The 25,017-nt window shown below is 40.4% G+C and overlaps 2 protein-coding genes across 2 annotated transcripts in view; both read right to left on the bottom strand.

Moving 5' to 3' along the window:
- Positions 1 to 1,759: 1,759 nt before the first annotated feature.
- On the bottom strand, positions 1,760 to 10,076 carry DYNLRB1 (dynein light chain roadblock-type 1). Its single transcript, XM_063350344.1, has 5 exons — positions 10,020 to 10,076; positions 7,722 to 8,003; positions 5,045 to 5,120; positions 3,391 to 3,558; positions 1,760 to 2,282 (listed from the first exon to the last, which is right to left on the bottom strand). The coding sequence occupies exons 1-5, from the start codon at positions 10,074 to 10,076 to the stop codon at positions 2,239 to 2,241; spliced, it is 627 nt and encodes a 208-aa protein (XP_063206414.1). The 3' UTR covers positions 1,760 to 2,238.
- ITCH (itchy E3 ubiquitin protein ligase) overlaps positions 9,276 to 25,017 on the bottom strand; it is a 62,608-nt gene continuing 46,866 nt past the window's right edge. Inside the window, exons 15-24 of the mRNA XM_063349929.1 lie at positions 24,829 to 24,900; positions 22,693 to 22,781; positions 21,879 to 22,038; positions 21,461 to 21,594; positions 17,518 to 17,658; positions 15,625 to 15,745; positions 13,998 to 14,102; positions 13,664 to 13,760; positions 13,204 to 13,276; positions 9,276 to 12,761 (exon numbers count right to left, since the gene is read on the bottom strand). Coding sequence (XP_063205999.1) covers positions 12,662 to 12,761; positions 13,204 to 13,276; positions 13,664 to 13,760; positions 13,998 to 14,102; positions 15,625 to 15,745; positions 17,518 to 17,658; positions 21,461 to 21,594; positions 21,879 to 22,038; positions 22,693 to 22,781; positions 24,829 to 24,900 — 1,092 coding nt within the window. The 3' untranslated portion in view covers positions 9,276 to 12,661. The remainder of the gene's footprint in view (positions 12,762 to 13,203; positions 13,277 to 13,663; positions 13,761 to 13,997; positions 14,103 to 15,624; positions 15,746 to 17,517; positions 17,659 to 21,460; positions 21,595 to 21,878; positions 22,039 to 22,692; positions 22,782 to 24,828; positions 24,901 to 25,017) is intronic.

Raw genomic sequence — 25,017 nt, 5'->3', positions numbered from 1 at the left:
TCACTGCAAGTTTTTGGTCTCAACACAATGCAGAAAATGGGAATGATCTTTGCTTTGCAATAGGATTATTTATTACAGCTTGTTTAAAAAAAAAAAAAAAACCACACAAAACCCAAAAACACTCTCTGTCCCAAACTCAGATGTGACACAAAACCACCAGCAGGACAGCGATCCTTAAGGAAGTGTCCAAAAGAATGGAGGACACTACAGAAATTCTTCGCGGTTCAAAAGAGTAACACTGCCACCTACTAGGGAAAGACAAAATATGTAAGCAGGTCACCACCTCCAAGGAAACATTTCTCTGGCTTGGAACAACAAAAGTCAGAGGAGATAACTGAAGTCACATTTTTCTTCTGCCCTGCCTCACTATTCAGTTATTATCCAGAGGCTTCAGCTTGCTGGGGATCATTTTTTTGGAGAGAGCATTCATACCGGAGCGACAGCCGAGATACTCAAAATGCTGTAAAGCACCCTCACCACTTTACAGATCTGAACGAATATTTCTGACCTTCATAGTCATAAACATTACCTAAAAAGTTAGACACAGTCTATAAATTAATGACAAACCCGAAAACGCACAGAAAACAACCACTTGAATATACAGGTTACCTCAGCTGTTTGAGTCACCACACGTCCACCCCATCACTTCGTGCTCTGAAATCCAGAAAAGTGTCCGAGTCGACACTGATATTTTGACTAAGACTCCAAAACTGCGCTGCAGGCAGCTGCCTGGAACACCCCCTAGGCCCTAAATCCTTACTCTGTTCCTCGGCGTACAACTGGACAGTATCGCAGCTTCCTACTGCTTGTAATTTTGAAAGAGCAGGGCTAAACACAGGTTACACTTCTGCCAACAGAGGTACACGAGTTAGAAGTGATCCCTCACCAGCACAAGAAACAGCATCCCCTCACAAAACAGCAGTTACTCAATCAAGGTTCGTTCTTTAACTGCACAGTGCGTTTCATGCCTGTGGGCTGTGCCCCTTTGCTGAGGTGCACTGCGGGAGACATTCCTTTTCAGGCTGGTGACACACTTCCGTCACAAGCAGCCTGAGGACAGACATGCGAGGAGGATGAAGCACAAGCAGGCAGCCATGGTACCCGCTGCCCCCTCTTCTCCATGGGACACATGAGCCTGGGGAAGGAAGCGGCTCCCTGCTGTAGCCATTACCTGTGTTGAGCCACCCGAGTACACAAAGAAAATGCAGTGCAAGACAACGTGCATCACTTCTGAATCTGGGCTGTGACCTTTTGCACATCGCTAAGACTCTTCAGGACAAGCCACAGTTGCGTCTGTCACACACGTGATGAATATGTTCCACACCGACATTCGGCGCAAATTCTTGAGCTCTGCACGCAATTACGAGGCTCTTTCAAGTCTACAAAAATAACCCCTTTATTATTTTGGAGGAACCTTTTGTTTGTCCTTAGTGGCCATCCATAAAAAATTACTAAAGGAAGATACCAGAAGAAATTGTCTACTGAATTGTGATGGCGTGAGAGTCCAACGGGCAGTCTCCATGGCCTGCCTTAGCCACAACACTGCTCTGTCTGAAACAAAAAGGAACTGGTAGGAAAATGCTCCAACATACGAGGAGTTACAACTACATTGCACATGCACTTAGACTAAATCCTTGTTTAGAGACAGCAACAGATGAGTAAATATAGTCCTAGGAAGGTTCTATTTTTTGAAGAAAACCTCAACCAATCATGAGAATAATTAAAATCTTCAGAAGGAAAACACACAACACAACAACAGTCACCGATGACACTTTTTAATTCGATATGGCCGGGCTTTTTCAAAGGAACTTGTAAAACGAACAGAATAAGACAGCACTAGAAGATAGGCAAGTTTCATATTTACAGTCATTCGAAAGTAATAGTGTAAAAGCAGGACTCAAACGGTGGTGACAGAAGCATGGAAACATACAAAGAATAATCTTTTTTAGAACATTATTAGAGTTTTACTATAATATCTTAACTATTAAAAGGATCTGTTGCATTTTTTACTGCCTGATTCTAATTCACCAACTTCTCCTCAAAATGACTTGCGATACCAAAAAAAAAAAAAGCCACTTTTTCTGTTTGTAAACAACAAAACCACCTGCTTTTGTTTATCCAGACATTATTGAAGTGGCACAGCAGAGTTAACACTAATGCTCTATGCTTTACCATTAAATTAAAAAAAAAAAAACCAACAGTCGGGCAAAGGGGGAAAACCAGACCCAGTCAGTGTAATCATTCAGTTGGATTCTGGATGACAATCAGGAAGTAGTCTTTATCTGGAGGAAAAAAAAAAAATAAACAAATTATTCTTTCATTGCTGGTATTTGTTCACAGCAACAGTAAATGTCAACGTTTTTTCATATCTCACTGCTGCCCAGTGGGAACTATAGAATCCCAACATTCATTCTCAATGAGCAAAACCGGCTTGGCACGTCAGATCACTTATTTTGATGAGTTTTACTGAGGAAGAAGTCTCAGCTTTAGAAACCGCGTGCTCCCGAGCCAACTGAATTGAACTCAGCTTCTGCCTAGGAAGCAACAGCAACTGGCACGTGCGATGATGGGATCAAAACAGGCGGTGCAAGACAGAGATTTCCCGTATCTCACAGGCAGGCTGCTGGGCTGCAGCGGCTGTAGCTGCATTTTTCCTGGAGCAATGCTTATTCATCTCTTTTCACCCTTCAAATGGAAATCAGAGGCTGCCTCAGCACAAACCCCAGAGCCTGTCTGCCTCCAGCAGTCCCTGCGGAGCAGTGCGCTGCCAACTGCAATCCCTCCTCTGCCTTCGCAGCAGCACAATCCCACCACAGAGCCCATGCAAAGCTAAGTTCCTGCCACGTTAAAGAACTGCACTTAGCTCTTTGCTTCCTCTTTCATAATGTGATGAGATACTGAGAACGTTTCCTGAAAGGAAGGTTGCTGCTGGTATATTCTGTGACTCACGATTACAGCTACAGTGTGTTCTATTGCTTTCCTCTGAACTGGAAAATCTATTAGACTGTTTTGCTTTATCGCTCAGTCTACAGCGCTGAACTGAAATTGCTCTCCAAACGTACTCATTTCCAACTCTTGTGGTTTTAAACTGAAAAATGCAAAGCGTAAGAGGCTGCAACACACCTTCAAACACTATTTAACAGTTTCTACTTTGATCAGCATGAAATGAGGAAAGTGATTTCCCACATTCAAACATGAAAAAGCAAACTTAGGTCAAAGATAAAAGCTTTCAACTCTGAAGAAAGCAAAACAGCTTCTTGGAAAAGAAGAGATTATACAATATGAATAAAGCAGCAGGTAGAACTTTTCTCTCAGGCTGACAGTGTTATCTCACAAGAAAAGCATTCTGCTGGATTCCCTGATGCCTGCTTTCACCCCATTCGCTTTTACCTGGTGCCACCATGATTTCGTTTTTCTTGGAGCGGATCCGCAGGAACGTGAGGTCATTCTGGGGATCAATGTCTCGCACAGTGCTCCTTGCTTTCATGATGAAGCTGTGCATGAGGCCCGCGTACTGAATCGTTGTGGAGTTGTCCATAGTACTTTTGATGGGAATACCTGCAAGAAACAGGGGACAGCAAGGGACAGTGACAAACTCCAGAACTAAATCCACCTTGGGCATCATCAGGTCCAACAGGGGTGGCTGGTTAATCTCAGCAGATGTTGTCGCTATACCAGGGAGTGTTCTTTTTAAAAGCTTAAAAGAACATCATGAACAGAAATAAGATGTGGAAAGTCTCAGATCTGGAACCACAGGTGTAGGTGAGAAGAACTGTTTACCTCTAGTAGCATAAGTGCTTTACTTTTGCTTTTTCATTTATTTGTTTCTTTAGGAGATCTATAAATAGAAATAATTAACAACAAAAAAAGTATCTGGGGGAGAGAGGAAATACCAATGTTTTGGTTTTGTTCTCATGACTGGGGACGGCTTTTCCTCTCAGAAAGGCTCCTGAACATCCCAGTTAAATGACATTCAAGTAAGCCAGGCCGGGGTCAATGTTGATGGAGGAGGACATCAGCTGCTGCATCACACAGTGACAAAGCGGAGGCTCTGACATGTAGCCACAAGAGTTGATGCAGTCCTGCGAGGTCCCCTGTTCAATCCCTGCGCACCAGCCAAGAGGGCAGACACGCTGACACTGTTTGGCCAGAGCCTTCCCTCCCTTATATACTTCTGCCACCCGTTGGAGATGTTTTCCCATAGAAAGCCAGCCGAAATTCAGCTTGCGTGTCAGAACAAGGCAACAGCCAACTACCACATACTGGCGTGGCAGAAATACTGCTGCAGGTCTATGTTCAAATAAGCGCAGCTTCGGCCTGGAGAGCACAATCCATTATTCACTGTCATGAGTGACGGTTGCACTTGATGATCTTAAAGGCCCTTTCCAACCTAGATGATGCTGTGATTCCATGAAAAAGCAGCAAGCAGGACCACAAGTGGCATACAAGTACGCAATGATCTGATCTTCGATATATTCATATACAGCCACTGTCTTCTTTTCTAAGGATTTTTTTCTAGGAAACGTTCGATTTAAATTGATAATCACACAATTTAAGAGGTTGGGCTGCTCACAGTGTATTCAGAGTGCTCTGAACAAGTCTGCTCTGTTGGACCCTTCAATGACTCCAGAAAGAGACAATAAGCTTATGCGTCTCAGGAAGCCACAAGCACGAGACAGCTGCCAAGCTACTCGAGTCCGCCAAGACAGCAGCATCCTGCACATGCACGGCTGCAAGATTTGAGATGTCATGAGAGCTTTTAGTGCTACTGGTAAAGGCTTTGACAGAACACGGTCTCAAACACTGGCGTAACTTGAGTATTTCTAAGCTTTTGCAATTTATTTTATTTAATTTATTTCCTAAAATAATAAAGTGAGCTTGCAGAAAAGGGAATCCAATTTTCTCTTGGAGCCTAATCACTGTCCATCTGCTTTGGCTACAGGGAAACCTGTGCTAAAGACGGACTGCAGTCTAAATGCAAGTAGTACAATCAGCGGTCCTTAAAGCGCACGTTTAGAATAAGCTGTATCTCAGAAAACAGTACCTTCAGAATTAACAACAATGATTCCTTGCACTCCTTTTTGGCTCTGAATACGCTTCAGTGTTTCTTCCACCTCAGCCTGCAAACAGAGAAAGACCAAATCAATAGATGATTACAGCTGCTATTTGCCTTCCACCGAAGCTTTGTAATACTGTGTCTGAAAATAAAGCTGCACAAAGATGATTCAAACAGATACCACCTACACTGTTCTATACAGCAAAGTGTCGGTACTACTCAATAATACCTTTTCTGCACAACCTTTTCCATTGTTTTCCATCTGTCTTCACTCTTTGCTCATCTGTGATTATAAGTTGTGGAAATTTGGAACTCCCCTCTAATCTTTCCCTCCCTCCTCCTCCCCAACCCTCCCGCAACCTCCCGTGTCATTTCCTTACTGTAGGCTTGCAACTGGAAGACTGCTTAGTCAGACTGCTACAATTTAGCTGTCAAGCTAAAATCACATATGAAAAATATACATGGAATTTATGAAAAAAGTAGAGAAAAAAAAAAATACATTCTGGGTGCAAGACTACTGTCCCTTTTATCAAATGAATGCTAAGAGCAATTACAAATAAGAACAGTGAGGGGAAAAAGACTGAATAAATGCTATTTATTTATAATCACGAGTCATGCTGGGATAGCTACAAGATTATAACCACTAGCAATAACTTACAGCTTTGCAAAAGAAAAGAAAAAAGAGAAAAATAAAAACTGAAGGCCAAGGCAGTAGTCCCTCTGCCTTCCCTGTAAACATCACCATCAGCTTCAGAAGAGCTTTCAAACCCTTCTGCACAACTGCCATTGCTACAAGACATTAATCAAAATTTAACTATGGGTTGTCTAATAGAGTCAGAAAAACTCAGCACCTGAGCCGTTTTCCACACTGGGTAAATATTTAGCATTTCTTATTCCCATTAAAGGAAACAGAGACACACAGCATCTTTCAGATCCTGCAAGACAGAGTCCCACAGAAACAGTCCAGGAGGGAAGACAGGAATCACCTGAACTCAGGAAAGGTGTGGCCTGTAAGGGGCATCTGGCAAAACGTGTGTCTTGGGCATCGTGAACAACCCTCTCTCCACTTCCACCCCGCAGCAAACGAGCCCAGCCACGTTGTAAGCCCGGTTCCCAGGGAAAAGGGCTTGTCCTAACAAAACAACACAGCCTCAGCACTACCAGCGAACGTGCTGCAGAGTGCCGTTAGCGTCAGCTGCTTGGAGTAACATCTGTTGCTGATAAGAGATGGTAACACCCGAGTTTGTCTTCACAAAGCAGAGTTTTTCTGCCTTATCCAAAATAGAAAAATTCTGTCTTTTCAACACAGCTCTTGATTATTTCCGAATGCCAGGCTATTTTCCGATGTAAGACAAGGGAAGTGAAACAGAGCATACAAATGCTGAGAGAAATATGGTGGCACGCTGTTAAGTCTGAAATGATTTCCTGACCTCTTAATAGCAGTATTTAAGTCCTGATTCATTAAACCCTTTCTTCATTGAACCTTAACAAGCCTATTTGGATGCAAAGAAGCATCTATACAGAACAATACAAATTTTTCATTTCTTTTAACAACCAACAGACGCTCGAACTCACAGGCGGGGTGATCCGTTCCAACAGCTCACTGCTGTTGACACGGGAAGGTCTTGGCCCCCTGTTCTTTCTCCCTGACACACACGCACAACTTCACAGACACTCACTCTGGTGCTTGTCCAACACCTCCACACGCCAGTTTGATTCACCAGACCAGCACAAATATTACTGATGAAAAAATAGCATATTTAACTCCTGAAACAAACAACAACTATCTTAATGCAGGGCTGAATAACTACAAGAGACAGTATATGGGGAAGGAGGGATGCACTCCGAAAAGGAGAATAAATATCCCTCCATCACCAATTTGCTCTTGTGTAGCCTTTGCTGTATATACAATATAATGCCTTTATCTTCCTGTTTTCATCTAGAAAAGTTCAACTCCTAGGATCGCCTAAACAGCATGTCTTATTAGACTATGTCAGTTTTCCCCCTGCAACTTGGGCCAGTATTTATTTATTTAGAAATTTTTCCACCTATTTTGATCCCCAATTTCATGAATGTGTGCTAGCCAACAATACATTTGAACAGGGAGCAACCTCCAACACAATAATAAGGAAATAAATAGGTTCCAAGTTCCACAGAATACTAAACAGCCAGTTTTCTTAAAGCTGCCTTTTCCCCCGAGTGCTTTCAGCTTTGGGAATTGTAACCTGGCAGCCGTAAGAAACACAAACACTCTCCTCCCCCGGCCCGCCGTCACACGGCCCGCTCCAGTGCCCCCCAGAATTAACGGAAGGTTTATGGCAATGAGACGCTTCCCAGGGCCGCGATTCGGGGCAGAAGCCCGGCTGGGCTCGGCCCTCCCAGCGAAGCCCCTACGTGAGCAAGCAGGGGCCCCCGGAGCCACCAGACACGGGAAAGCTAGCGGCCCCTCCGTCCGAGGAGGCCCTACGGCCGCTCCCCCCCGCCTCGCCCGGCGCCTGCTGCGGGCCGGGCGCCGGCGACAGCGCCGACACGGGCGTTCCCCGGGCCGGAGTCCCCCGAGGCCCGGGCGACGGGCGGCCCAGGAGCGCGCACACACACACCCCCCCCCCCCGCCGCCCCGGCAGTACAGACACCCCCCCAGTCCCGCCACCGCCTCCTCGCCCACCATCTCGAGCCGCCGCCGCTCCGCCCCGTCACGGCCCCGCGCGCATGCGCTGCCCGCTCGGCCAATCGGCGTGGAGGGGGGCGGTGCGTGCGCGCCCTGCCCCGGAAGTGCTTGTCCCAGGGCGGGGCGAGGCCTCGCCCCCGTCGCCTCAGGGCCCGGAACAGGCGCCGCCCCGGGGACCCGCCGCCCCGGCGGACCCCCAACGTCCCGGGCCTCACGTAACCGTGGTGGGGCGGGGAGAGCCGCCCGGGCAGGGTGAGTGCTGGCCCCGCTGGCGCACCCCTAAACCGGCCGGGCCGGGGAAGACCCCGGGGACTCAGGTCAGACGGGTAGAGGTGGCGTCTGCCCCGGGTGAGGAGTAGAAAGGCGACCTCGCGAACTATTTTCTTTTTTTTTTTTCAAGTATTTGACGTGGCAGATGAGGTCACTGGTCCTTCAGACCCGGCAGTCACTACTCTCTGCTCAGAGACGAGAGAAGATTCCTGCAGCACATCCTGCCGTTTCTGCGCTGCTGGGGAGCTGATGGGTCAAGAGCAGACACAGCACAAATCCTTCGTTAGGATCCCAGGGATACAGCAATTTTCCCTTCTGGTGGATACTTACAGCTCTGTAACCAAATTAATTTAAATTCCAATCTCTCTTACTAACCCAGCCATAAGTTTTAAAGCTTGGTTATGTGAAGTCATTTTACCACAGATGCATTCAACTTTAGTCCCAGCAGTGATGGGGTCCCAGCATAGTTGGGAGTTGTTACTGCTAACAAAATTGTATAAACCAAACCCATGTGAACATCTGGGAAAGTAAGCTGAGCGAAAACCCAGTGGGAAGGTCTGCAGCGAGGAAGGTGCCCTCTGTGGAGGAGAAGCAGTTTAGGGAACATTTGAACAAATTAGACATAAACAAGTTGATGAGAGTGATGGGATGTACTCGTGAGCACCGAGGGAGCTGGCCAAAGCAACTGTCAAGCCCGTCTCAACTATCTTTGCAAGGTCCTGGTGATCAGGAGAGGGTCCTGATGAGAGGAAGAAGGTAAATACCACTTCTGCCTTTGAGGAGGCAGCTCAGGGTAACTACAAGGCTGGTCACTCTCACCTGAGCTTTTTTCCCCTAAACAGAAGAGAAAACGCAACCTTGCACAGTCATAGCTCATTTTTGTTATCACTGCAGTAGTGGCACAAGGAAATGTTGAAGCTGTGGCTCCTGCAGAACCTTTCTCCAGACCGTCTTCCTCAGGGCACCGGCACTGACAGACCAGCAGCCTCACCCTCTCCTCAGGGCAGCATCCCCAGGATCACGAGCACCAAAAATTCAGGAATTGTTTAATCTGCAGTTTCTAACCAGTGACAAAGGCAGTCATGTCTGAAATCTCCTAATGAATTTCCAGTGCAATCAACAACGGCAGAAGGGGTCTCGGGAAAGAAATATTCCTGAAGACCTTTGCTAGAAAAACAACTTCAGAGAGCCTAACGCCTCACCCTCCAAAGGAGCAGACAGACAATTTATTTGCACACGGATGCTTCGTAACACAGAGGGAATAACGACGAGACTACCAGCTCTTTAAGTAGTTTTATAAAAGTATTTGACTTACTGAGATACTGTTACAGTTACCTGAGTATTTGAAATTGCAATGCAAGGAAATTTCAACAATGAATTTCAGTACAGTATTTTACAATCCAGTGCTGCTGATCCCAGTTTATATACGAGTTCACTAGAGCACATATACACAAACAGTGATTCTTGAAGAAAATTAAAAGACATCACAAAAAGGGGGCTGGAGATACCAATATAACAGAGGGAGCTGAGATTACAAATCCAGTGCAGCATGTAGTAAAAATTCAAACAAAAAAAAAAAATTAAACAAGCGGGTTTTTTTTTTTGTTTTACTTTTCTCAGAATAATAAAAAACCCACCTTTTTTTTTTTAAATACAAGCAACTGGATTAAAAAACCCAAACAACTTCCATATTAGATCAGGGAAGACATGACCATGTCTTCCAACCCAAACCATTCTGTGATGCATTTACCACGCATCTCATTAGTATATTAACATTTCCTGAGCTACCCAGAACAATAAGGCTTTGTTAATTCTTAGATCAGCAGCTCAGCATTTAATTTTCTCATGTCATTCTCATAAGGCAAAATTCTAAATAAAAGTTATTTTAATACTTGAAAATTAGAATGAATTGACAGTTGCATATGAATATAGATTTGTGACATAACATGAATTTATGCAGCTCAGGCTGCTAAATCACTTGAAGTAGTGGGAGGCAAGTTCATTAATCTCTGCTGAAAATCTTACTTCTGAGTCCAATTCATAATAATCTATTATCTGGGATACCAGATGCTGTGGGCTCATCCACGCGTTTTCACCAGATCCCCATATAAAGAACAGAAAAGTGCACCAGTGGCTTAGATTCATTCCTGTTTATTTCTACAGAACATGCTGTAAGAACAGATTTGTTAGCATCCACAATGCTGACAAAGTAAAATGCCTAAGTGATCTTCACCTCTGACTTCAGAATATTGCCAATTTAACACAGTAAAGTTGCTTTAAATTTTTTATGTTTTGGTCGAATCCAATGTTTCACAGATTTTTCCCCTCCCCACCCCCCAATGAATTCTTTATTTGCAATATTTTAAAATTGTATCTGGTGCTTGGGATATCCAGCCCCCTTTCCCCCATCCTAATACAGCAGAAAAGACATATAAACATGCCGTTTAAATTAAAGAAAAAATGGAGTAAGTGGAATCCCGGACTGCAAAAATATATACAAGCGTTTACCTTTTTCCTGAACTAAACATTTCAACCATAAAAATATTAAACAGCCATACCCTATAGAACTAGGGCTAAGGCTATTTCAATTATAACTATTCTTTATTTTAAAAATATAGGGCTGAAAGCCTTTTGGGTGATTTTTATACATTAACAATATTTCTAGGTTCCCTACACGAATCATAAAGCATTATGCAGAACACTATTTTTCATAGCTTAATCTTGCATTATCTTGCTTAATTTAATCTCTCTTGTAAATACGTTAGATAACTACATTTCCTTGTAAGAATTAATATAAACAGAAAATATTTATAAGGCTTTTTTTCTCCTCATGAGCTGTATATGGTAATATATCCATCACACGTTTTGAAGTTGGCAGATTTTCCTCCTCGTAAAGCCATGATGTACGATTAATTCTCACCATCATTGAAACTGTACGAGGGTCATTTCTGTATCATCAGAAACTCTTTTCTATGCCTTTCCTAGAATACGCATGACAAAAGAGTTATTCACAATCATTCTGCCTTCCAATAATCATGTATTGTATGACCTGAAAAACTCTTGAAGTCAGTTAAAAACTGTAGTGTCTTGGTTCTTAGGCCTGAATCAGTTTTTCCCTCTTATGGTTTAGTCGGAAGGGACAGCAGGAAAGAAATACTCTCTTCAAGACTGGAAGTTCAGTTTTACAGTTTCCCACTGTCCTGTTTCACCTCCGATATCTAGAAGCCTCTTAAAAACAGCTCGCTGTCCCAACGGCTCTGAGCTGCGCTTCTGCTTTAAGATGTGCTACATGCTATTTCAAGTGTCAGGTCTCTTACTGCGGCGAACAGCTCCGCTCATTGAGGTTTGCTTTCCTCCCTTCAGATAAGGAAAGAGCTGATCATACCCAAAAAGTGCATTCAGTCTAAAGGAGCAGTAAAATGCAAAATGTTACTGTAAACCAGAAGAGAATCGAATACTAACATATTCTAAAAGGAAGTAAAAGATGTTATTAGTCCAATAGGAACTCACTTACAAAAGTTACTAGCTGTAAGCAGCTTAGGGTGAATTAGCTTAGAAACCTCCCCCAAAGACTTTAGTTTCAATCTTTATAGAACTATTTACTGATGCTCCAGCTTTTAAAAAAAATCTGTAATCCGTGTCTGAACTTTCTAATCCTCTCAGCTTTAGACAATATATCAGTTCATCAGCAAAAATGATAAGTATTACCATTTTCCGAATCCAGTTGTTTTGCACCTCTTCCTGAGAGCCCAATACAGTTTTCAGAGCAAACTGACTGCTACATGTAAGAATAACACTGAGAATAATGTCCATTAACACTTTTGACAAGAAACATCAGTCTGCAAACAGGAATCTAAATGGAATCAGTGCAATCCCAGGTGGTCTTGTCTTTTGCAAAACAAGTGAAGTACCACAGTGTTAACATTGATTTAAAAGTTAAATGTGTTACACAGAAAAAGATCAGAATTCTTCTGAGGGCACACAGAAATGTTCCAACAACTTTGGGCGGTGTCTATTTTGCTGAAATTAGCAGGATTTGGAAAAAAACAAAGCAAAGCTATGCCCTGGATTTGTGCCACAGTTTGACATCCCCTGAACAGCAGCTTGAGTCCAGCTGGCATGTGAGCAGGCTCCAGGCGGGGAAAAAACAGTCTGGCCACACTTGAGTTAGAAAAAAGAGCTTTAGCAATGAGTTTGCTCACAGTACGGAGAGGATCGTTACAAGCTGGCTCTAATTACACTGCTGTAAAGAGGCTTATGACGATGCTGCAGCATTGCAGCTACCAATGAACTTCCCAGTGCATCAGTAGCAAAAAATGCTACTAAAAAGGAAAGACAAAACTATTGTTAAAAATGTGTCAGTCATTAAGGACACATTCTAATTAATGAATGGTAAAACGAAGCAGAGCCCAAAGCTGTATTAAACCTCTACCTAGGTCATAATTCATTTGTAGCCGTATCTGATTGCTCATTTGATTTCTGAAAGTGCTCAGTAGAAATCCAGAGTTAATATGGATAAAACCTCAGGATACCATCCATTTACTTACATATTAGTATTGTTAAATAAATCCAAGTCAAGTCTACTTTACAATGAAGTGTGCAACAAGCAGAAGAAGTGAAGAACATACATCGTGTTGAGTTCACATTCTTCGAGGTGCAAATTTTAGCTATTCTTGCCCAAATCCTTCTGTTTCTTCAATTGCGAACAACAGCTTTTCCTTCAACTGCTCATAATTCTTATAGGGTGGAAGGTCTAAGCGATTGAAACTGAAAATAAAGAAAAAAATAAGTACTGAAAAATAATTAAACCATCACAAAAAATATGGGTAACTAAACTTTTTGCTGTGTAGATGGATACCAGGATTTATACCCTGTGAAAAGGTGACCGCCAACGTAAATTTATGTATTTCTGAAAGCTAAAGTTAGTATTTAACCGCTTGAATCGATCCCAACCTCTTTAAACAGTACTGTTTATTACACTCAACTTTCACTAATACACAAATCCACAAAATTTACAATGGAACCTACTCCATTCCACAGGTGTTTTTCAGAAGTTCAGCTTTTATTCAACACCAAAGTTTATCGGTAGAACTTTGCCTTCACCTAGTCTCAACCATTTAAGTATATTACCCATTCACTAAAATCGCTGCGTAGATTGTTGTCAGCAAAACCAGAACAATAGTAAAATTCTGATTTGTTACATACTCACCAGGTATGACTTCTAGGTAACCAGTTTTCCTTTCCAACTTTTTCAATACAAAATTTTTGGGGTCCGTTGCTCCCTGTAACAAATTGAAATAAATAAGTCATAGGTCTAGCTACCTTTGTATCAGTAGGTAACACATTACCACTGCGGCATGAGAGGCTTAAACACAAAACAAAATCACCATTACTCACACAGAAAAGAGACATCTGTCTTCCACTATTCAACTTTGTCCAGATCAAAGTATGCACGTGGAGACATGTATTAATTTGAAGTGATTTTCAAACTCAATACAACAGCTGTAAACATTCCCTCCATCTCTTTTTCCACCACAGCTCAAGTATATACAGGACTTACAAAACAACATTCAATATAAAATTAATTAAAAGTGTCCATAAATGTATAACTTGGTTCTTTTAAAAAAAAAAAAATTATCTAATGCATTAGAGGGATTATTAATGCATACCCATGAGGTCAGCAAATCCTCCCACTGGTAATCTGCATGTTCCGGTAACAAACTGCAAGAGTCTCATTCTCTTCTCGTTATCTATTTCTTTCACAAACTGAAAAATAATAATTGAAATAAACATGTAGGTATAGATTTGATATTCAGATCTTCCCATCATCATCCATCATCCATAGATTAACAGATTACATGACTGTTAGGAATAGCTGAATTAGCAGTAAGAATTTATATTTACACACTACAGATCTGCTCAATAATTCTGACCGTTGTTTACTAAGCTGTAGCTGTGCTCTGTAACTTCTGTTGGTCCAAGAATAAAACACAGTCTACAAACCTGCCAGAACCACATTATCTGTCTGCTGGTCCTGGTGTAGTGCCGGTAGATGGTATGCCTCTGCCAGTCATTCAAATCAATTTCTTGCATTCCACATAGAAGCACCTTTAGGGGAGAAAAAGGGAAATAAGGTTGCGAATGCAAGTTAGGACTTTCCTTCTATGACTTCCCACAGGGCCAAACAGGACATCAACCGCACCCGTACTTAGAAGCATCTGCAGTGACAGTATACTTGTTTGTAATTTTAAACTTTATCCAAAACTTCTACAACAAAGAATGATGACTGCTCATGAAGTGTACTTGGAGAGGCCACAAAACAGAAAGCACCATAGAATCGTCTAGGTTGGAAGGGACCTTTCAGATTGTGTCCAACCATCAACCCAAAACTGACAAAAACCATCACTAAACCATGTCGCTAAGCACTATGTCTACTTGGCTTTTAAATACTTCCAGGGATGGCAATTCCACCACTTCCTTGGGCAGCCTGTTCCAATGCTTAATAACCCTTTCAGTGTACAAATTTTTCCTAATATATATGCTAAACCTCCCCTGGCGCAACCTGAGGCCATTTCCTCTTGTCATCTCTGCCATGAGAAATGGAGTAATTGCTAGCATTTAGACATCTAAGCCAGGAACAGTTTATCATTGCCCAGCCATAAAATTCTATGCTAGGAACACAGAATCACAGAATGGCCAGGGTTGGAAGGGACCTCTGGAGATCATCTAAGTCCAAACCCCTGCCAGAGCAGGGTCACCCAGAGCAGGCTGCACAAGAACGTGTCCATGTGGGTTTTGAATCTCTCCAGAGGAGACTCCACACCCACCCTCTCTCTGGGCAGCCTATTCCAGTGCTCTGGCACCCTCAAAGGAAAGAAGTTTTTCCTCGTGTTCGGACAGAATTTCCCATGTTACAGTTTGTGCCCATTGCCCCTTGTCCTGTCACTGGGCACCACTGAAGAAAGCCTGGCCCCATCCTCCTGACACCCGCCCTGTAGATATTGCTGAGCACTGGTGAGATCCCCTCTCAGTCTGCTCTTCTCCAGGCTGAACAGCCCCAGGGCTCTCAGCCTTTCCTCAGCAGAGAGGTGCTCCAGGCCCCTCATCATCTTCATAGCCCTCCACTGGACTCTCTCCACTAGTTCCTTGTCTGTCTTGAACTGGGAGCCCAGAAACAGGATGTTTTCTTTTTGTTTTTATCTTTTTAAATTGAACAGATGATACAGAAAGTGTAATTTTGAGATCTCAAAACCATCTAGAACCTGGTCCAGTCTATATGAGATCATCCACTGCCTATCTGGTCTTATCTTCCTTTCTGTCAAGTTACTCATTCTTTAAACACAGGCAAAACAAATTGCTGAGGATTACAAGAGCAATTTGATAAGAAGTTTCTACTGGCAGAATCTTACCCTTTGGAAACATGTACACAGGCTGCAAAGATGAAAGTGAAGGGAAACACACTAATCAAATACCACTCCATAATGTTTCCCTCATATGCTCCACAATGCAGAGCTCTCGGTGAGTTCTGCTGAAGAGCCTCAGTGAGTTCTGCTCTTCAAACATAATGACTGGAGCTTAAGTATTTTATGTGTAACAACATGGATCTAGCAATTGCCAAACAATCTTTTACCTCCAGTTCCTTAGCATCAAAATACTGCAAATACTGTTGGGGCAGAATTTCATTGAAGCCTTCAAAGAAAGCCTGTGTCTGCTCCTCAACACCTCGGGAAAGTCTCCATTCTGCTACTAGCCTGAAAAAGAAGATACAGAAAGATAGTTTAAATGGCCTGTGCTAACCAAAGCCCAGATCTTTGTTAGCCTATTTTGAGACGAACCGTAAACTAAGTTTTAAAAAAAAAAAAAAAAGGAAAGTCTGGAAAGTTCTGAGGATAGAGCACTGTATAATTTTATTAGTAACCTTTACTCCGTGCAAACGATTCTGGTTTTTCTTCAAGTTAAAACCCTATGTTTCCAACCACTCTGCTATGGAAAGTATTTTAGACCCAAAGAGCAGGCTGCACCTATTCACTGATTATATTAATGAGAGCACAGCAGTCCCTAGGTATTTGACGAAAGAAAAAAAAAATACTGAGCTATATTTGTCTAATATTCTCCCCAGAAATCTCAGTCATTATCCATGAAAAGGTAAAAACTAGGTCAAGTTGTACTGGTGAAGATAAGTAGGACTGCTAGCTTACCAAGAAACGACTATGTCCATTTGGAAAGTTCCATATTTGTTTCTGTTAATCATGAAACTTTGCTCTGTGGCAGAAACTCCACTCTCCATTAATAAAAGGGTGAAAAGCAGGCAGGAGACCCGAAGAACCTGAACCCAGGGAGAAGCAGATATTATGCTGAATTCAAGCCTAACCTGGCAGGAGAATGGGAGTCTAAAGGAGAGATGGCTATTTTCTGATTTCAATCCTAGAAACCTTGGGGACTTAAAGCAGGACTCGGAGTAAGACAAAAGAATACGAGTGAAACTCGAATCCGAGCTCTCCCTGGGTTCCTAGAAACTAGAAGAGAATGGTTTTCTGCAGATCCTATTTTCAACCCCAGTATGAATACTTTGCAAAACCGCACAATGCCAGTATGTATCTTCTGCAAATACCACCTTTTCTGAAATGTCTTCAGGTTACTCATGCGATGAAAACAAAATCTGCTCCCTCCTCCCTCCCCACGTCCCATGAGAAGCCTTTCACAGAACACATCGTAAGAAAGAGAGGAAAATTCTACTGTGATTCAGTTTATTTTGTGCCTGCAACATGTGAATATTTATGGTTTTTTGCAAGCACCTCCTCCAAGTTTATATGTTGACGTTCATACCCTAAAGCAGAGTTTATGTACTGCTGCACATTGAGGAAGAAGGGGATATTTCCGCAGGTCGGTGTTCACATTTTTATTCTTTAATCGTGCTTAGGCTCCTTCCTTTTTAACCTATTGGTTTAAACATTCTGGTACTGCAAACATACTAATTTATGACAACGCAACTTATGACATCATTCATAACACCGTCCGGTTACAAATGCTAAGACCTAATTATAGTATACAACCAGTTCAGATAAAACTAGTAGCAATCCCAAGTATCTTTAAAAAATAAGAATCATCACAAAAGCATCCAAAAATGTTCTTAAGTTTAAAAAATAAATGGCTGGGTAGAATATCGTCAGGCTATGAAGCAATATAATTCCAGTAATAAACACATGCAACAATTTCATGAAGGACCTGACATTCGGATTTGTTGTCATGCTGTTCTGCTAAACTTCAATTTCTCTAGGAAAAAAAGTAGACCTTCTACTAACTGTAATCGTTGGGAAAAGCTGCTTTTAAAAACTTATTTCTCTCAATATTCTTCTTTCAAATATGATATCCAAACAATTGCCACTTATTGCCAACATCAGCAATTACACAGAGACGGAATTTCAGTCGTGCTTCAGGTCACAGTTTGACAATCTTTCCTTGCTAGAGCTAATGAAAGAAAAGACGGCGGTAAGAGTATTTTAAAATCTTCATTTATTCTTACCTAATGTATTCTTCTTTGTTCTCTTCTGTGACCAGAATGTTGCTACCATTTGGCTTCAAATCATGGCTTTTGATTTCACCTAGAATTTCTTTATCAACCGAGAAAAACATTTCCAAGCCACATTCTTCAATATCATTCTCTCTGTAAGAAAAAAAAAAAATTTTAAATAACTGTGTCAAGACCTTGTACTCAGAGGAGATGAGTATGAAGAACCTTAAAAAAACCCCAACGTTTTGGAGCTAAATAATCAAGGTAAGGAAGTGTTCCTTACACAATAATTATGGTTTTATCAACGTGCAAAAATGAATTGGACTCCTGATCAGAAATTTTTGATCAGTAGCACCTTTAAATTTACCAATGAGAAGGCTGACAAGCTACCTGCTGCCTATGGTCTGCGGAATGGCTATGGAATACTGGAATGGCTACGGAATACGAACTTTTCCAGTAATGACATTTTTGCCTATTTCACTGCATGATTGCTTCTTCTAACAGGTAACGTAAGGACCGTGTGAAAATGTGGCTGTCACTTGCTCAGAGAGTGGCAGACAAGACACACTTTGCATGCTTAATGAATTATCTTCAACTCCAGTATATTTACGGGACTATCTTATAAGCATACTAAAACGTCCCAAGTTCCTAAGTTAGCAAAGTACAAATACTCCTGCTAAAGAGGAATTCTCTTAGAAATTTCAACATAGGAAGAATGTGGAACCAACAAACATTGCTCAAATAAACTCTATTCTCTTTACAGGCATTAACAGCCAGGAGAATGCCAGGTATAAGCACTGTAATTTATATGCTGATACGTGCTTCTGTGAAGAAACACCTGCACACGCAGAGGTTTTGATGACCATTTTCCCCCAATTTAAAGTGCAAAATCAAGATATTTTCCTGAACCGTAACACAGAAATGTCAGCCTTGAAGACATCACTGTGGTTTATCAAGCACCGGGACGCAACAGTAATACTGAACTTGGATCTTTCCAAAATACCTGCTCTTGCGTGAAATCGCAGATGAGGAGGGAAGGCTGAAGATGGATGGGTAACGAAATAAAACCACCCCTTTTAAAATGAAAGATGCCTGCTGTAGCTGAGATTGAGCAAGGAGGTTTGACTAGGTGACCTCTAGAGGTCCCCTTCCAAACTCGGGGATTCTGTGAAATTTTCAAAATTGCAGGAATGAGAAAAATGGCCACCTGATAGGAGAACCACCAAGAAATTCAAAACTACTGAAAGCTTCCTGCAAAGTTTTAAAAATTGCTTTTTTGGTGAGAAACAAAGTTATGTCCACCCTGACAGACATGTCTTTTTTTCCCTTACAAATTTGCAGTCATTTCCTTCAAGGACAACTTTATCAGCAACACAGATGAGCGGGCTACACTGAGCTTGAAGTTTGGGTGTCTGTACGTAGAGGGCAATGTGCATCCCTCAGAAGTGTGAGGGTTTTTCTCCAAATTTTTTATACCCTTAAGCGTTTTGTTTTTTCTTATAGTGGCAAGCCTTTCATGGACTCCAACCTAGAAGATTTCTTTATCGCTACAGAAATTGTGACTCATATTTGGGTCATGTTTGCTCTAGAGACAGCCTCCAGAAAAGTTCTCGTTACAACCTGAGGCTTCCCTATTGCTTTCTTTTGCAGTAAAAGGAGGAAAAAAAGGAAAAAAAGAAGCCGAACCCCAAATACTGAGTGCAGGTGAATAAAAGCATATGTAGCCAGGGCAGCTTAGTCATTTGAAACCCTGATACACAGAGTGATACGCAAGAGCTGTTCTTGACAGTAAGTTTTGAGTTCTCCAGTTCCTTACTACAGATGCGCCTCCTGTCTTTGACAAAATCTGTCCTCAGGGACTACCGGCACCCCAGAATTCAGTCTTGGAAGTTTCACACCAACTATCCACCAGGTGGTATCTGGCAACACTGCATGCTTTGAATTAAAAGGAGGGGAAAAAGCAGTCTGTGATGTCTGTGACGAGTTCCCATTTATTGCCACAGACCAGCAGCCTCTGTGCTTCCTTTCAGACCATTGGAAATTAAATATGCACCAAAAGAACCACACAGAGAATAAATGTAACACACTCCAGCAGCACTGAAAGACCTTGCAATTGTTGGGTGTTATAAAGAGAATCCATTGCTTTGAAATGTGCAAAGTGGCCAGCTTATGCACACTACACACACAAATGCAAAAATGCAACTATGTCTACAGATAACAGCTTAAAATAACACCCTTCTACTCTAGACTTCCCACAAAATACTAACGGATTGATGCTGTTCCTAAGGTAAACGTTGTTACACATGCAACTTGGTACAATTTAGTCAGAAGATCATTCATCAGTAATAGCTTCCTCCATGATTTAATGCAGATTTCTTCCCTCTATAACTTGCAGTATCATATTTGCGTGGTCTCTAAAACTCAGTAAGTCACAAGATGACAAAAAAACGGCCCTTCTTTTAAAAACAAATATAGGTACATTTTCTGACTACGAAACAGGTAACAGGATTCCTTAATTGCCAAAATCAGGACTTAGAGCTTTTGAGACCTTTTCTTCCCTTTCAGGCCTCAGTTTCATGGCATCTTTACTCAAATAGCAACTATTTTCAGTTTTTCCTAATGGAATTGTAACTCACTACACCTTTTAGCAGCACATACATTGAGTATGGAACATACGACTCTTTGAAAACCAAATCAAAATTTCTATCTCAATTTGTAAACATCTCATGAAGCAGCTTTCCCCTCTCCTCGTTATTCAAGATAATGCTTCCAAGACTCACCACTACAGATGACAATCTTGTCTTTTACATTTATTTCCGCATTTTTAAAGCCAATCTATCCCCAAACCTTTTATGAATTCCTCAAAGCATTTTTAAAACTATTCTGTTTTTTTACGATTCTTAAGTAAAATGTTTTATCTCTCTAGTCACATTAAAAAAAGACTAATTTTTATGCTAAATTGTTTTTACTATAGCAGAGGCAAGAAAAATTTTTAACTGAATTTGGCTTTTTGTCTTTCCCTTCTAATTTTTTTTTGTTAACTGTTGGGAAAGGAAAATCATCTGTGTTACTGAAACAAATGGTGCGCATCAACCATGGACTACTGGAGTCCTGCTACTGTAAAGTAAGTACAGAATTACAATGCTTTAGATCTAAGAGGGGTTTTTTTTAATTATTTCTTAAAATATTTTTAACACATAATTCCAAAATAATTACATTCTACAAACTCCAGATCCTTTTTACTTGCTGCTCTCTGGAGAGGAACCTGCAAAGGAGTGGAGAAAGAAGACTCAAAGTGTACGAACGCAGAACAGCAGCTGACTGACGAGGCACACATGGAAAACTACACGTGGGAATGGTCCTGAATCATTCAGCTTGAAGCAAAAAAACCGAGGACAGCTAGCAAAACGCATGAGCATTAACTTCTTTAAAGCATTAAATCCTCAATATTAACCCCTAAGTCAAATTTCAGGTATAACTAACAGAAGAATTACGTGGCAGGAAATAATGAAGTATATTTGTTAACTTCACATTATTATAGCACTAAACTTTTTATGTTTCTAACTAAGAGAGAAACATTGAGTGGATTTTTGCTGATTTCTTTTAATCAGTTATCGGAAAAGTTTCAGTGGAATTTACTCAGGCCATTGTATTTGTAAGAGTGTTCAAGACTGCCACATCTGTATAACGTCTAGGTAGATTTATTAAAAAAGAGCAAAAATGAAATGCAAGATGCTGTGCAGAATATTCAATGAAGGCTTTTGCATTATCACGTTATCTAATTATTATCTATTAGTTACCTAAAAATACAGTAAAACTCCAGTACTGCTCTGCAATTGAAATATTATACTTTCCAGCAGGGCTTTTAGTAATAAATTTACATCTAATTCCTGGCATATGAGAAAATCAAAAACCTCATATAGCTATTTCAAGAACAAAATCAAGTCAAACTCACTTTACCCAGATGAGAGAGTTGTAAAACTCTGGATCAACAGATTCTAAATCCTTGAGTCCTACGGGCTTGTTTAGGATACGTTTATAGAACGGCAGAGAGAAACCAGTGTCAATGAATTTCCCATGGAACAAAGCCTAAAGGAACATGAAAACAGACAAAATAATGCAAAGGATGATTGAATACTTAATATGACAACATTCTACATTCTGTACCAATGAAATCTGACAGTCAAAGAATTAAAACAACCTAGAATATCATGCCTGCTAATATGCTCAATTAACTTATACCAACAGTAGTTATAACCAAACCCGGTAATAGTTTCAACTCAAAAATTAATTGTTTAATTATCCATCTGACAGTACAATATTTATTTATAGGAAAATGACACGAGAACACCGCTTTCTACTCTTGAGCTTACCATGGCAATGAATCTTCCAATAAATCGGAAGTATTTCAGATGGTCTGGATTAATATAAGAGGCTGGGTTTATCTGTAAGCAGTAGTTATCTTTCCCTGCATATTCAAACAGGCAATACATTGGGTTCAAAACTTCATGTGACAATAGAAAGAACCATTCCCTGAAATCACACAAACAACAAAAACACATTTCAAAATAAATTAAATCAGCAATTACTTTCGCTAACTCATGTTGAGTTTGGCACACAGGTAGGCAATGTGACTTCTTCACCAGAAACTATGCTAGGCCAAACTGAAACCCAATTGAAACCAACACAAACAATGAATTAATATGCAAAGTTACAATGCTATACAACTGGCAGTGGTTTGGATAAAAAACACCCTTATCTAAATGAGCAGATTAAAAGTCTAGCACTGATTTAAACTTCAGGGGTTTAGGGAATCCTAATTAATATACGCACTTCTCGGTTACATTCTAGTACAGACTTTTGACTCGAAAGGAGATTTCTATTAACTTTTTCAATAAACTGTGATATTAAGAGTTGTGCCAAAGGTTTACTGTAGTTCAGTAAACTGCATCTCTCTAATCACTGAGATGATTGAAGTAATTCCTAACGTGAATTGAAAATAGTTTTACACAGTTTTAAGACATGAATACATCTTAATATGTCTTCCTCAGATATTCCAAGGAAAGATAGGGAATAAACTTCACTAATATTTTGCAAGCACTGCAGTTTAAGTATCTGATTTGGGGAATTCTTCACACCAACAACTTGCAAAAAAAAGAAATTCTTTGCCATTTCAGTTTCGTTTACCTTGCAACACCTCCATAATCTAAGCCTTCTTCACCAGGGAAAATAACCCATAAACGTCTCCGTAGATCCTGAGGGCTGAAGCTCATTATCTTAGTAAAAGAAAAACAACCAATTCTTTTTAAGAAAACAGCTACAAGCACTGGCTAGACTTATTACTATTTGCTATCAAGCAATGTAGTATTTAATAATTCAGACCATAAAATGAACTATGAGTACGTGAAGTACCCGCTTACGGAATGTTCATGGAATTTGAAGCGTTAGTGCAAACCCATTTCCATAGATTAAAAAGATGTAAAAGAAAAGGAAATAATAATTCTTAAAGACTTGGGATACTTCGGCCAGCATCCTGTCTGTAAGTATATGACAGAAATCCAGCCAATAAATAAGTGGGCCCAAAGTGAGTAAATTTGGTGTTTGTTAAATACCATAATGGATGATATTCCCGGTTACAAGTAATGAAGACACATGACCAAGGACTCAAAAAAAATTAGAAACAAAACAATAATAAACATACATTATATATTTTTTAATTTTACAGCTTCATCTCCCAAAGAGGATAACAAAAACCTAGCTGGTTGGTTTGTTTGATTTTTAAAAGTTAGGAAGAATGATAGATGCAAAGGAACTTGACTAATGCTGGTTTTAATACAATGACCGAAATTTGTAATTATGCCGATTTGGTCAATTGTTGGAGGTTTCCATAAAGAGATTTCACATAACACTTGTGTGTGTCCAAGAACCTTAAGTTTTTGTTTGCAATGACAGGCACGGAATTTGGGTCAGGATTTGCATTTTAAAATCTCTTCTGGATGTCTGCAGTAACCATCACAAAACATTTTATAACCCCAACAAAGACATCTGCAACTGATGAATGACTAATAAGTATAAAACATTAACACAGGTCTTCGTGATTATGTCATCTGAGTTATTGATAAGGCCCCCTGTTTTCCTAAGGAAAGCCAGGTTTGCTGGCGTTTACGCAATGACATAATCTATCCCTTGATTCTTTCCAGTACAGTATAATTTTGTTACCGCTACGGTTACTGGAAAAGGACCAAGTGCAATTTTAGAAATAAGGCTGTAGCTAACCTTCAGTTACAGCATTTATTTTGTCCGCTTCTAACCCCTTTTATCTGAAGACATCACTGTTCCAAAAGCCAACTGCACCATTTGTTGCTTCTACTGAGCCAGTTTACAGCAGTTTGAACAAGAAAGCATTGATCTTCATTTAAGAACATATTTGTCTCAAAACATACTATTCTATTTGTTCAAATTCCCTGGCTTGACACATCTGTGATAATTCCTACGAGAAACGAAACCTGAAGATATATGGGAAGATTTAAACAAAAAATTCAGCTAGGGACAGAGGAAGCTAAAAGTTCCTCCTTCTTAGAGAAGTTCTGCATTTTCTTAAGTTACTTTTAAGTCAGAAAAATAGAGAAGTGGCCAAGAGGAGCATGTGCCAAGAGGAATTGTTCCATGCACTTCCAAGTCTGTTTTCTATGTATCTTCTTAAAGCGACAAATAGCTGCTTTTGTCTTCAAAGCAACAGGAATGATTTATTGCCATAATGAACATTCAAAAAGTAAAAGTCAAATTCAAAAGCACTTGAAAATATCGCATAGGAACAAATTTTAATCACAGTTTAGGTCTATAGACATTAACAAGAATTTTGGTGCTAATAATTTAAATAGAATTAATAATTTTTGTTTTCTTTTAAACATTTCATTACTCATTTAAAGACCCATAACACCCAGACTAAAAGCAACTTAATATATTTTGGTGCCAACAAATGTAAACCAAACATGAAAACTTCCTAAGAACGGGGAGCTGCTCTGCCACAGCGCTTCCCTCAAAATTAACTCAGATTTTAAAGAATTATGAGGAAAAATAAAAAATAAAAAAAAAATCACCTTCTCTGTCAGATGAATCAGTCTTCAGAGCCAGAATTTCATGTTTTAGCATGAATTTTTAATATATAAATATGGATGTATCCCAACTATTAAACTGGTCTTTTTTGTTAGTCTCACTTAAAGTAACATTAGCAAGATGTCAAAGGATGAGGAATGCCATGTGACAATAAATCTAATCAACTCAACTTTCCACGTCCACGACTAACATGTTTTAATACAATACCTGTTGAAATGAGTCTTCAAATAACGTTTTTCTGCTCACTGTAATCTTTATGTGCTGTGGCAGTGCCAGTTGCTGAAATGAAATTTTTTAGAGGTGCAATCACTTAAAAGTTTCTAATACCGAGCTTTGACTGTTATTTATTGTATATATTATTTTAAGAGCTACAGTTGAATTTCAATAATACATATA

This window comes from Chroicocephalus ridibundus, chromosome 12 (assembly GCF_963924245.1).
Source record: "Chroicocephalus ridibundus chromosome 12, bChrRid1.1, whole genome shotgun sequence".
Lineage (NCBI taxonomy): Eukaryota > Metazoa > Chordata > Aves > Charadriiformes > Laridae > Chroicocephalus > Chroicocephalus ridibundus.
Note: the sequence above shows the minus strand (reverse complement) of the source record. Positions and strands in the feature narration are given on the sequence as shown.

Bases quoted from the DNA above. Each gene is read 5' to 3' on its own strand.
- DYNLRB1 (XM_063350344.1), bottom strand. From the start codon at position 10,076: ATGAGCCCACAGCATCTGGTATCCCAGATAATAGATTATTATGAATTG. The intron at 8,004-10,019 runs GTAAGATTTTCA...CGGCCGGTTTAG, and splicing joins ATTATGAATTGGACTCAGAA to GGGTGCGCCAGCGGGGCCAG. The intron at 5,121-7,721 runs GTGGGCGAGGAG...CTCTGTTTGCAG, and splicing joins AGCGGCGGCGGCTCGAGATG to GCTGAGGTGGAAGAAACACT.